This window comes from Papio anubis, chromosome 10 (assembly GCF_008728515.1).
Source record: "Papio anubis isolate 15944 chromosome 10, Panubis1.0, whole genome shotgun sequence".
Taxonomy (NCBI): Eukaryota; Metazoa; Chordata; class Mammalia; order Primates; family Cercopithecidae; genus Papio; species Papio anubis.
The window spans coordinates 124,610,749-124,623,719 of record NC_044985.1 but is presented as its reverse complement, the minus strand read 5'-3'; the positions used below and the strand labels follow the sequence as shown (position 1 = coordinate 124,623,719).

The 12,971-nt window shown below is 55.6% G+C and overlaps 1 protein-coding gene across 18 annotated transcripts in view; it reads left to right on the top strand.

The window, feature by feature from the left end:
• The window catches only part of LOC103876647 (ubiquitin carboxyl-terminal hydrolase 47-like), a 28,933-nt gene that overhangs the window by 11,366 nt on the left and 4,596 nt on the right, over nucleotides 1-12,971 (top strand). For 8 of the 18 annotated variants that reach the window (XM_031651673.1, XM_031651680.1, XM_031651672.1 and 5 more), the window contains 8 exons: nucleotides 641-832; nucleotides 1,705-1,836; nucleotides 2,521-2,555; nucleotides 3,100-3,177; nucleotides 4,159-4,374; nucleotides 11,475-11,704; nucleotides 11,962-12,033; nucleotides 12,647-12,964. In XM_031651673.1, the coding sequence (XP_031507533.1) occupies nucleotides 641-832; nucleotides 1,705-1,836; nucleotides 2,521-2,555; nucleotides 3,100-3,177; nucleotides 4,159-4,374; nucleotides 11,475-11,704; nucleotides 11,962-12,033; nucleotides 12,647-12,964 (1,273 nt within the window). Of the gene's footprint in view, nucleotides 1-640; nucleotides 833-1,704; nucleotides 1,837-2,520; nucleotides 2,556-2,902; nucleotides 2,964-3,099; nucleotides 3,178-4,158; nucleotides 4,375-11,474; nucleotides 11,705-11,961; nucleotides 12,034-12,646; nucleotides 12,965-12,971 lie in introns of those variants that run through there. The other 10 variants (XR_002516376.2, XM_021924244.2, XM_031651670.1 and 7 more) reach the window with 9 other exon arrangements.

The window sequence follows — 12,971 nt, the reverse complement described above, 5'->3', positions numbered from 1 at the left end:
TTGGATTCTTTTCACCCTGTAGAACCTCCTTTGGTGCAGACTGTTTTCCACACAGGTGCTAAGTCTTGATCCTTCCAGTAAATGGGGGGGTCTGTGGTGTCCGGCTTCTGTCCTGGTCGTCTGGAGGTGGGTATGGTGTCCGGCTTCTGTCCTGGTCGTCTGGAGGTGGGTTGGTTCCAATTGTCAAACTTTCCCAAAAGACATTCTTCTCCCTTAGAGCACAGACAGGAGTCTTCAGCAGGTGCCAAGTGCCCACTCATATCCATGGAGCTTGACAGTGACCAGGAAGCTGCCCCCTGGTCCTTGCTCACTCCTAGTCTTATCAGCTTGACCTTCCCACTAAAGGCTCAAGGCAGGGTTGCGCTGCAGACAAGGCTGTCCCTGGACACACAGGCACGGGCTACAGTCGTCCGCCTTCCCAGGGCCCTGGGCTTCAAGACTGCCCACTTAGAGCAGGCACCACAGAACTGGAAGGTTGATGGTCATGTTTTGTGATATTCTCTGTGCTTTTTAAACCAGAAGCAGTGCAGACGAACCTTGACTGAGGAAATGTGGGAGGCAGCTGGGGCAGGTGGCTGGAAGGCTCTTCCAGAGCCAGTGGGGTGTGCAACTCCCTGCCCCCACCTCTCTCCTTCCTTAGGAGACACGCTTCCTGCGGCTCCCGAAGGTCCTGATTCTGCAAGTCAGGGAGCTGACATTTGAAAACGGGAGGTTTCACAAAATTCAGAAGCCTATCAACATTGCCCAGGTGCTGAAACTGCACACCAGCCCCAGAGAACTGACGTTGCCTAAGTGTAAAGCTTCCCACAGTGGCACACTCACCCCCAACCCGGTGAGTGCCCAGCCTTGGAGAGGGGGAGCCGCAGTGTGGGGCATCATGCTTGCAGCCTGCAGGGACAGTCACATTTCCGGCCAGCGTGTCCTGCCTGCCTGTCCCTTCATGACACGAACAACCGCAGGACAGGCAGGGTGGGCTGGCGCCGGGGGCGGAGGCCATCCTGGCTATGGGAAACCTGTCTGCCGGTGTGATTAAGAAGAGCTGCCCACATCGCGTGATGGAAGGCGGGGCAGTGATGGGGTCCAAAGGGCTTGGGAGGGGGCCCCGGCAGCTGGGGGCAGGAGGTGTGCGGGGCAGCTGCCCGTTGGCGGGGCGACCTGCGTGCTGGGCTTTCAGGACAGGCCTTCATGGAGGATCTCCTCTCCATGAGATGCTCATCTCTCCTTGAGATGCTCAGTTCCTTCCAAGCTGACCCGGAGCCAGTGCAGGCTGAGGCGCAATGTTTGGGCTTTCCCCAGAGTGGCTGTGTAAGCAAGCCAGGAAGTGCTTCATTCTCAGATGGGGGCCGGGGATTCCCATGGCCTCCTGAGGGGATGGGAAGCCAGGTGTGGGATGGCACTTTCCAGGGAAAACCCGGAGCTTTAGGTTTTCAGAGCTAGGGAGTGGTGGAGGGAGCTGTGCCCCAGCCCACCCCAGCTGGGAGGCAGACTCTGGTCCTGTACAGCCCCGTTGCTCTTGGAAGCTGAGCTCTGGGCCCCGAGGCTGGCCTGCAGCTGTGACACTGAGGGGTGGCAGGGTGGGGTCCACACTCCCGCCCCCAGAGCACAGTCACAGCTAGCAGGGCCTCCCCCATTGCCCTGGAACTCAGTCCCACACACGCCTGCCCACGCACACCCCCACCCTCTGAAGCCCCAATTGCCCTGCAGGAGCAGAGGGTCTACCACCTCTACGCCATGTGCTGCCACTCGGGAGACTGCAGCGGGGGCCACTACACAGCCCTGGCCCAGCCCCCCGGCAGGGCGGAGTGGTTCCGCTTCAATGACCAGCAGGTGCACTGTGTGAGTCCTGCTCGTCCTGCGCCCCGGGGTCGGCATGTTTAGGGAGCCAGCGGTTCTCTGGGGCCTCCGGTGTGCTGTCTGTGATAAGGAAACAAAGGGACCCCTGAGCTGGTGCTTAATGTCGCTTCACTATTGTTATCGGAAGTTCTGGGAACCTTTTTCTCCCCTCAGGTTTAACTTCTGTAGCAAAATGTTATGGTTTCTTAATTTCTGAAAGTAATGTGTGCCTTTGTTTAAAAAGAAAGTATAATAAGAAAGGAGAATTTTGACAGCACACAAAAAGCTATTGCAGAGACAAGAACATGGGTGAGGGCTGTTGGACACAGTGAAGCTGAATGGGATCAGAATGGGGAGAGGAGATGCGGGTGCACGGGTGGGTGAGGCGGGAGGAGGCTGAGACAGGAGGAGGGTGGGAGGGGGGAAGGAAGCCGGAGAGGGTGGTGGCCCTGGGGAGGGCAGGCTGGGAGGGCTGCTGCAGGCCACTGTGGCAGGAGGGCAGCGTGGCCACCAGGGACGCTAGCGAGCATTGCAGTGGGCAGGTACAGGTGGTCGGGCCAGTGAAGGGCATGTCCGAGTGGAGGGCAGTGACTCTCAGGGTGACCCCGCTGAGGGCCAGGCTGAGGTGGGAGGGCGTGGGGATGGGTGGCAGGGCAGCATCCTCAAGGCCCCACCTTTCCACTCTAGGTGGGGCCGGAATTCCCTCTGCACCACACGTTCAGGTAGGCTGCTGGGCCCTCCTGGGGCGGGGTGGGACCCTGTCCTGCGTGATGACCCCAGGGCCCTGTTGTGGAGGCGGCGCCCGCTGAGGGCAGCTGACCTTTCACCCGGGGAGGGAGTGGGACAGGCGGGGCACCCTTCCCTGAGAGGGTTACTGTCGTGGGGTCAGGTTTGACCCATGGCCTGGACCCAGACCCCTCACAGGGCTGTACCCCCACCCCGAGCTCACACCACACCCCTGTGGGAGGAAGGTCTGTGCCTTCTGCTCCCTCTTATCTGTGTGGCAAGGGCCCCACGGGCAGGGGCAAGAGTGGGGATCATCCCCTGTGTGTCGTCTGCCACCGTCCAGGGAGGGGAGGTGTGATGCCCGCACAGCGGGGCTCAGGAATAGGAGGACCACCCAGGAAACGGTGAGTCTGGCCAGAGACCCGGGAAGCCAAGGCTGCTGAGCCTGGGTTTGCTGCTGTGTGGGACAGACGCGGCCGCGTGCCTGGTGGGCAGGACTCCACTCAGGCACGATGGGTCCTGTCCCTGCTCCTCTCACAGGTCTGAGACCCCGTACCTACTGCTGTATCGCTGTCAGGACACTGAAGACAGGTGCGTCCCTGTCTGGTCTCGTGGGTGGTGAGTGTTCGGGGAGCCTGGAGGAGGCACAGCCACCCCAGCCAGCTTTAATTGGGTGGGCGATTTTGCCAAGAAGGGGATGGATGCTGTGGGTCCCGAGGGCCACATCTGTGGCGATGGGCTCTGCCCTGGGCCTCCTCCCCACAGGGCAAGGCTGGGGTCAGGCCTGGATTTGCAGGTCAGGGCGATGGGCTGAGGCCTCCCCTGGGACCCATGTGGTTCGGCCTGGCACCTGGTGCCTGTGGCCACACACTCCCTGGGGCCGTGTTCTGAGACCTGGCACCTGGTCCCTGTGGCCACGTACTCCCTGGGGCCATGGTCTGAGGCCTGGCACCTGGTCCCTGTGGCCACGCACTCCCTGGGGCCGTGGTCTCTGAGAACACGTGTCCAGGGAGAGAGGGATGGGATCTTAGTCAAACAGCCTGTTCTCTCTGCAGCACCCACGTCTAACTCCCCTCCACAAAACAGGCAGTGGTCAGTGCTGACCGCCTGGAGGGGAGAGGGCCCTGGGGGAGATGGCGCTGGGGGGTTGTGGGGAGGTGATATCCTCCTCCTGGGTTGTCCCTGCAGACCTGCTCAGGGACACTGCAGAGGTGCCCGGGGAGGGCAGATCACATAAGTCCATGAGGGAGCTGAGACCCTAGGCCAGGCCCCAGGCCTCCAGGCCGCCCACTGGTCCCTTCTCCTTCCGCTTTCTGACAAAGACCCCCCATTTCCCCAGAGACAGATGCTCAGGCAAGGGGGTGTCTGTGGCTGGAGGCTGCTTGTGGCCTTGCCAAGGCTTCAGGGACCCCCCATTTCCCCAGAGACAGATGCTCAGGCGAGGGGGTGTCTGTGGCTGGGGGCTGCTTGTGGCCTTGCCAAGGCTTCAGGGACTTCCAAGCATGCCTGTGTGACTGATGCATACCAGGCCCCTGGGGCCTGTGAGGGGCGGGATGGTGGGCCCCTCTCAGCCAGAGTTTCAGCTCTCTTTTACTGCAGGCAGGAGCCAGAGGCACCCGGGCCTGACAATGGGGATATGAGAACCATGACAGATGTAGCTGTTCCAAAGGAGAAGGTGCCTTGTCCAGGAGTGGAGGGAGAGACCCTCAACACAGACTCTGCCACAGTCTGCTGGGGAGGACACAGCCAGAGCCTCTCTCCTCTCCAGGACGACAAGCCCATCTGCCACAGACAGAGTCCTGCCAAGAAGTACAGGTACGTGACCACCTGACTCTGTCCTCTGGAGAGAGCCAGGTGGCCCTTGGCCCTGAGGTGGGCACGTTCAGCAGCCCCTGTGGGTTGGCTCAGACCCTGTCTCACTGAATATATGTGCGTGCACCCACCAAGGGCCAGAGACCCAAAGGGGACCAAAGAAGCAGGTCTGGGTCTTTTGGGAGCTTGGGGCCTGCATGGCTGGACAGAATGTGACTGAGAGGTACATGTGTGGATTTCCAGCAAGAATGCACTAACGCTTGAGGGCAAGTGTAGGGGTGGCCTCTTCTGGTCACAAGGCAGGGGTATAACCTGAGGGGCTGCATGCCACCTTGCCCGCGGAGTCGGAAGGATGCACGGGCAGTGTCCCTCGGAGGCATCACTGAGCTGGTGGGAATGTAAGGAGTGTCCCCTAGGGTACCTCTAAGCCGGTACTGAGGTCACACCAGAGCTATCCTGGTCTGCAGGAAGGAAAAAGCCAGTCTTAATAGTAAAGAATGTATGATTTAAAGATGGCGTTTGGAAAGGAGAGGGAGCCAGGGCCCAACAAGCAGGGACGGCCCCGAGACCTCTGCATGCAGTGCCACCGTGAGCTCTCAGGTGCAGGGCGTCACTGGCCATGGGCCTCGGAGAGACTCGATCTGATGCATCTTTGGGAGAAAAACGATGCTCCCCTAAGAAGCTGTGCGAATGACTCTGCCGTCGTGCAGGTTTGAATTTAGAGAATGTGCAGGGCCTGGGATCCTCCGAACCATGTAACTGATGTGAACAGAACAAGCTCCCCCGTGGCAGCGGGAGGCACAGGGTAGAGGAAAACATGAAGCCTCTCAAGACTGTTACGTCCTCACGTAACAGAGGGTCACCTGGCTCCCCAACCGCAAAGTCATTTTGAAAATGAGGAAACAATTCGTCATGCATGGGGGGCCCTCAGACAAAGTAAAGAGAAAGTCAGCCCCTGTGAGTTTCAGAGAATCTATAAAAATCAGTTGCAAAATTTAAAGACATGAAACATAGGACTGAGAACAGAAAAAGAATGAGACATACTTAGGGTAAATTTGAGGAGAAAAATAATCTGTATCTCGCCTGTAATCCCAGCACTTTTGGAGGCCAAGGCAGCTGGATCACTTGAGGCCAGGAGTTCAAGATCAGCCTGGCCAACATGGTGAAACCCCATCTCTATTGAAAATACAAAAATTAGCGAGGCATGGTGGCGCATGCCTTTGTGGCACGAGAATCACTTGAACCTGGGAGGTGGAGGTTACAGTGAGCTGAGATCACACCACTGTACTCCAGTCTGGGTGACACAGCGATACTCTGTCTCACAAAAAAAAAAAAAAAAAAGGAATCTGTAGAAACAAAAACATAGTCATTGATATTTTAATTGCATTAACTGTGTTACACAGCATTTAGAAATAAGAGAATAGATATTTCTCAGATTAGAAGATGGATCTTGGGAAAGCTTTTGTACGTATTTTACCAGAAGATAAAAAGATGTGAAGGAACAGTTTTCAAAGAGGGCATGGAGAATAGAATCAAAAGGTCTGAGTGACCTTCCAGAAGAAGTTAGAAATTTCCAACAGGACTGGCAAAAAGGGAGAACAGAGATCACGAGGGGAAAACAAAACTCAAGGAGATAATAAGTGAGAATTTTCCAAAACCAATGAAAGGCATGAGCCCCCAGCAAGGTTTAAGCCAGATAAGCAAACCTAAATTACTGGGGGAACCCACCCCCAATATTTCAACGTAGGTTCTTTCTATTTTCCTTAAGTGTTGGCTGGCTGAGAAATAAAGAGAGACAGTGCAAAGAGAGGAATTTTACAGCTGGGCCGCCAGGGGTGACATCACGTATCAGTAGGACTGTGATGCCCGCCTGAGTCTCAGACCAGCAAGTTTTTATTAAGGGTTTCAAAAGGGGAAGGGGGGTAAGAACAGGGAGTAGGTACAAAGATCACATGCTTCAAAGGGCAAAAAGCAGAACTACTAATAAGGGTCTAACAAAGATCGCAAGGCAAAGGGCAAAAGCAGAACCACTGACAAGGGTCTAACAAAGATCACAGGGCAAAGGGCAAAAGCAGGACTACTGATAAGAGTCTATGTTCAGCGGTGCACGTATTGTCTTGATAAACATCTTAAACAACAGAAAGCAGGGTTTGAGAGCAGAGAACCAGTCTGACCACAAATTTACCAAGGCAGAGTTTTTCCCCCACCCTAGTAAGCCTGAGGGTACTGCAGGAGACCAGGGCGTATCTCAGTGCTTATCTCAACTACGTAAGACAGACATTCCCAGAGTGGCCATTTATTTATAGACCTTCCCCCAGGAATGCATTCCTTCCCCAGGGTCTTAATATTAATATTCCTTGCTAGGAAAAGAATTTAGCGATATCTCTTCTACTTGCACGTCTGGTGATAGGCTCTCTGCAAGAAGAAAAATGTGGCTCATTTTCCCCAACCCCGCAGGCAGTCAGACCTTATGGTTGTCTTCCCTCCTTCCATAAAAATCGCTGTTATTCTGTTCTTTTTCAAGGTGCACTGATTTCATATTGTTCAAACACACATATTTTACAATCAATTTGTACAGTTAACACAATTATCACAGTGGTCCTGAGCTGACATACATCCTCAGCTTATGAAGATAACAGGATTAAGAGATTAAAGTAAAGACAGGCATAAGAAATTATAAAAGTATTATTTGGGAACTGATAAATGTCCGTATTAAAATGAAATCTTCACAATTTATGTTCCTCTGCTGCGGCTCCAGCCAGTCCCTCTGTTCAGGGTCCCTGACTTCCCACAACACTAAATCTATACCTAGACTTACCTGAGAAAAGTCTAAAAGCAACTAGAGAGGAAAGAATATTCCACTGAAAGGAACAATTATGTTAAAGTAGACATCCTAAGGGTAAGGTAGAAGACAATGTAATGTCTTCTTAACTGGCAGACTCTAATTCTATACCCAGATAAACTCTCTCGTAGTCAGGTTGTTTCAGGCAAGCAAAGGGTTAGAGAGTTGACCACTAGTAGCACTTGTATAAAACAACTTAAGGCTGATTTCCAGAAATATGTACATCAAGTCTAGGAGGAAGAGCTGAAGTGCAAAAACAGTGATTTTCAAATAAACTAGCAAAAATGTAACACAATAATTAAACATTGATTGTATAAAAAACCTAATGATAATGGCTAATCTGGAGAATGTTAGAACAAAACTGAAAATATGACACATCTCAAAAATCTAAATAGCAAGTAGGAGATTGGAGTGAAAGTCCTCTAAGCCATCCTTTTGCTTTGTGGGGAGAGTAGAGATATTGGTTAACTGTCAACTTAGTTGAAAAAATAAGGATGTCAAAATTGTCAGGGTATCTTAGCTCATATTTCTTAAAAGTAGAGTTGGAGATGTAAGTGGTTGATTGGGGAAGTTCTTGAGAGGCTGCCCCCATGGAAAATGTCTGGAGCACAAATTGGGCCACAGAGGTGAACTTGCCTGGATGAAAAGGCATCAGCAATTTGTACTCCCATCAGACATGGGAGTACATGGGGCATGGCTTTGGGGATGTGGAAGCCCCTACTGGCTAAAGGCATGGGTCTGGAGAAGTCAGCAGCTCTGATTCTGAGCACTTAGCAGCAAACACTCCCAGCAGGTGTAGGACACAGGCACCAGCGTGGAGAAAGGTATCTGGTAGGACACCACGGCACCCATTCCAGTCCATCCCCCAGGCCGCTCAGGTGCTCCCTACAGCAATGCAGCCACACCTTCATCAGCATTCCATGGTTTCATATCCTCCTGGAAAAACTTACACGAGGATAGTTAATAAAAACCTCTGACTGTACCCACCTTGTTGCAGTTATCCCTGGGGATGGACCCAGAATTCTTCTCTTTCCTCTGCCACTTACATGAGTGCCCCCTGATATGGTTGGGATATTTGTCCCCTCCAAATCTCAGGTTGAAATATGATCTCCAGCATTGGAGGTGGGCCTCGTAGGAGGTGTTTGGGTCTTGGGGCCAGATCCTTCATGAATGGCTTGGTGGCCTCCTACAGTAACAAGTGGGTTCTCGTGCTGGTAGCTCATGGAGGGCTGGTTGTTTAAAAGGGCCTGGCACTTCCCGCCCTTTTGTTTGCTCTCACCATGTGATGCACCTGCTCCTGCTTTGCCTTCCACCATGAATAAGCACTCCCAGAGGTCTCCCCAGAAGCCTCGATGATGACACACAGGCTCCCATGTTGGCCAGCTGGTCTGCCACTCTGTGAGGCCTCAGTGGTGCTGGCAGAGGCCCTGAGGGTGAGAAAGAAAAACTCATACCTGGACTTTATGTCAATCCCTGACAGGATGAAATGTGTTTTACCTTCTCCCGGTGGAAGAGATCTGATGCCATCAACTTCCATCCAATGGGTGGTTGGTCTTCTCTGTGTTTCCCAGGCTTAGCACTGTGCCAGGGGCTCAGTGCCAGTCCCACAGGCAGGGCAGACAGGCAGCAGAAGGAGCTGGAGCCACTTTGGTGAGAGGGAACCCCTGCTTCTCCCCCGGGCAAAGCCCTCATTTTCTGTCATGGATATTCTGTTTGCAAGCCCATTGCTCAGGAACTGGAGTGGCCAAGGACAGACCCCCGTTGGCTAAGCCATCATGTTAACTTGGTAGATTGTACCTCTGTTGGCACACATTGCACCCTCTCCCATAGGTCCATTCTTTTCTCCAGGCTTTCTTTTCCAGATCTTTCAATCCTGCTCTTCCAAACCCTGGCCATGTAGCTAGGCTACTGGCCACACACAGCCTTCCTCAAGAGCCTCAGGGAGCTGCTCTGTGACTCTCCAGGTGGGACTTGCCTGAGGCTCCTGGTGGCTTCACTGTCCACCGTGAGATCTGCTAGGTCATAGGGCCCAAATTGCAAGGTTACTTTTACTGCAGCCTAGAGCTGCTGCAGACTCCTTTCTAGCACTGGGCCCACTTAAAGCTACTAGCCTCTGGCAGCGTTTGACAAGTAGGTCCTAGAAGCCTGCCCAAGTGTGACCTATGCTGCCTTCAAAGCCCAAATCGATTCACCAAGCATTGTGTTCCTTTCTCAGGGGAAGGGGAGCAGACAGCACAGTCACGGCATTGGTTACTCCAGAGGGAATATCCCAACAAGCACTGGAGCCCTGGGGTGCAACTGCACTGACGTGGCCACCCCTGGCTCTATGTGGGGTTTATCTCCTCAGCTTCTAGGGGTCCTTTTCCAATGCATCCAGAGTACTTCCTGCTTCTTACTAGCAAGTCTGATGAACACAGAGTTATCAAGATCGTGGGCCAATGTGATACTCTGCAGAACGTGCAAATACTCCACATGTTCTAGACTCCCTCATGACAGAACAGAACCAACTCAGCCTGGGCAAGGCCTGTGTCTGTGCACTGAGATCTGTCCCTTGTGCAGTATGCTGCCTCTGACAACCTTCCCTGATGTTAGAGAAAAGGATGTGTTTGCTGAGGCAGTGGCTTCAAGCCACGAATGCGAGACCGTGTTCATCTGACCCAGTGAAGGCATCCCACTCAGCAGGACAGCTAGCACTGGGCTCCCGCTTGGTTAAATTGGCAGTGGCTGGATCCAGTCCAGACAGGGGCGAGCTTAGGACGTTGAATGGGGATTGGTTAGGGTCTCCGTGCCTGCATCCCTCAAGGCTTTGAAGGGGGAGCTAATCCCTGGTGTTCCCCTGAGATGTGATGCTGTTGTCGAATCACTGACTTAGCAGGAGATCCACCGGGCCAGGGGCGCCCACTTGGCCTTTCCTACGATAGCTCTTATCCCGCAGCCCTGGGAACCTCAGCTAGAGTCCGGCTAGCTACTCAGGAAGTCATGCCACGGCTGCTTTCCAGAACTGAAGGAAAGTCCAGTATCGGTCCAGGCACCCAGAGAACACGGGCCAGGACGCTGCCTCAGGGCACTGCAGGGGTTCCCTGCCCCACAAACCCTGCTCATGGCGGGGGAGGGAAGCACATGGGAGCCGCGTGTTCTCTGTCTCCATGGGATGCGTGTTCTCTCTCTCCGTCGGCCGTGTATTCTCTCTCTCCGTGGGCCACGTGTTCTCCCTCTCCGTGGGATGTGTGCTCTCCCTCTCCGTGGGCCACGTGCTCTCCCTCTCCATAGGACGCGTGTTCTCTCTCTCCGTGGGATACATATTCTCCCTCTCCAGTGGACTTGTGCTCTCCCTCTCCTTCAATCTCTAGGTTCTGGGTCTGCGATTTGACTTGAATCTGAGCAAGGGGTTGTGACTGTCCTCAGGGCACTGACCTCTGTGGCCTCTCCTGCATCCTTGATCACATTTTCTGATGTGTGTTAGGCAGAACATTGGTTGCCCCCGGGAGCACCCTGTCCCTGAGCCGATGCCCGGGGGGTTCTGTCTCTGAGGGTTGGGTTCCTTCCATGCCCCCATCCCCCACTCCCTGTTCAATGTGGGAATTCGGGCTGTGACCGCCATTAGGCCCTTTCTCTCCTGGACGCTTCCTCCGGGAGGATGCTAGGGAGCCAGGCTTGTCCCCCAGCTGCCCTGGCCCCGCCTGCAGAGGACAGCTGCCCCGGAGCTTGCGGTGATGCTGGGGCCCCTCGCAGAGCACCGCAGGCCACCTTGTAGCCGACCTGCTGAAAAATAAACTCCTGGACGTCCAGCAACAGAGTGGGGCGTGAGGGAAGCAGAAAGCGCTGTAGCTGCCGAGGTCGGGACAAGAGGGAAGGCCAGGACACAGCACTGGATAGGGTGGAAGAGAGGAGTGTGACTGTGTCAGCCGCCACCCACTCAGAAATCCACCCAGTTTGCTGGTTGAAAAACAGAGCTCGTTAGATTATATTTAAGCACACATATTGCTGAATCCCTGTCAATGGAGCTGCAAACCTCCGAGGAACCTGGGACAGGCCCTGCCTCCCCCGTCTGGGGCTTGCTGTGCTTGGGAATGGAGGGGCTGAGCTGGGCAGCCCGCACCTGCCCCCATCACTGCAGAGACCCAGGGGCTCTGCCCTCCTGCAGCCCAACGGTCTGGTGAGCTGAGGTTCTGGGGTCCCCACCCCAGCAGGGCCTCAGGGGCTTCCCTCTGCTCAGGCGAGAGTCCACTTTGTTCCATTAACCTCCTGGCTTGTGTTTCAGGAGGGACATGGAGCCTGGCCTTGGGGACAGGGGCAGAGCCTCAGAGCACGTGGATGAGGAGGGCCCTAAAGCACCTCTACCAGGGGAGCAGGGGGAGGCCCGAGGCCTGCCCTGCGGCCCCCAGTGTAGCCCCGAAGAGGAACTCCCTGCCATGGGAATGAGGAGCTCGGTAGCTGAAGACCAAGCCCTGTCCCACCCTGTGCAGGGCCCGGCACAGCCTGGAAAGACACGTAAGTGACGCCTGACCCATGCCCTGAGACTGGGGCCATTTCCCTCCCTGATGGCTGCTGACTCTGCAGGGACTGAACGGTCAGCCCCAACTCCAGGTCACTCACCACCTCACACCGATGCGTCCCAGCCACCGCCATGCCCTACTCCTTCCAGCACAGGGGTCCTCACCCTGAGGGAGAGGCCCTGTCCCTGCCCCATGGAGCTGACCTTAAGGGTCCGTGGCACCCGATCCCACGATGTCTCACACGGCCAACAGGCCAGCCTGCTGTCCTGGAGGAAATGCAAGGCTCAGACACCAGCGAGCCAGGTGGTCAAAGGGGCTCCCGAGGTGGGCGTTGGGCCTGAGGCCGACAGCAGGAGGAGGGTTGGGGTGGAGGAATGGTGGTGACAGCCAAGACTGAAGGGGCTGAGACCCTCAGATGAGCAGGAGCAAGGCTGGGAGGGGCTCATGGAGAGGCCAGAGGAGGCCCCGGCTGGGCCCAGGGGCAGCAGGGACTGTGCACCTGGGAGCCGGCAGGGACCTGCCCAGGGCCTGGTGGGGCTGGAGAAAAGTGGGCGCGATTCCACCCCTTGAGTTCGGGAGGAAACTTCCCAGGGCTAGGCCTGAGGTGAGGGTCTGGGGCAGCCTCAAGATGGCCCCAGTCTCTGCCTGGCTCACTGGGGGTGCTGGGGCTGATCCCAAGATGGGACGTGGAAGGGTGGGGTGGATGGCTGGACCTGAGGGCTGGGAGTTGGGTCTGAGGGACCCAGGGCTGGGACCTCTGTGGCCCCCAGCCCTTCCGTGTTGCCTGGTGTCCGGGGCCCTGTGTACAGGTGGTATAGGATTGAGGTGGGGGTGCCAGCGAGGTGAGGGCTGCCCACAGGGTCCACAGGGCCCATAGGACATGAGCAAGGGCTCTGTCCAACCAGCTCAGCCTGGGTGTCCACCCCTTGCTCTGCAGGCCTCAGGAGCAAAGATGGAGGAGCAGAGGCTGCCAGAGAAGGAGTCCGGCTCCTCGGAGACAGAGAAGCAGAAGTCATGGCCACCAGAGAAAGAGGAGTGGAGGTTGCCAAAGAAGGGGGCCAGCTCCTCAGAGACGGAGGATTGGAAGCTGTGGCCTCCAGAGAAGGAGGAGGGGAGGCCGTGGCTGCCAGAGAAGGAGAAGTGGAGGCCGTGGCAGCCAGAGAAGGAGGAGTGGAGGCCGTGGCAGCCAGAGAAGGAGGAGCGGAGGCCATGGCCACCAGAGAAGGAAGAGGGGAGGCCGTGGCAGCCAGAGAAGGAGGAGC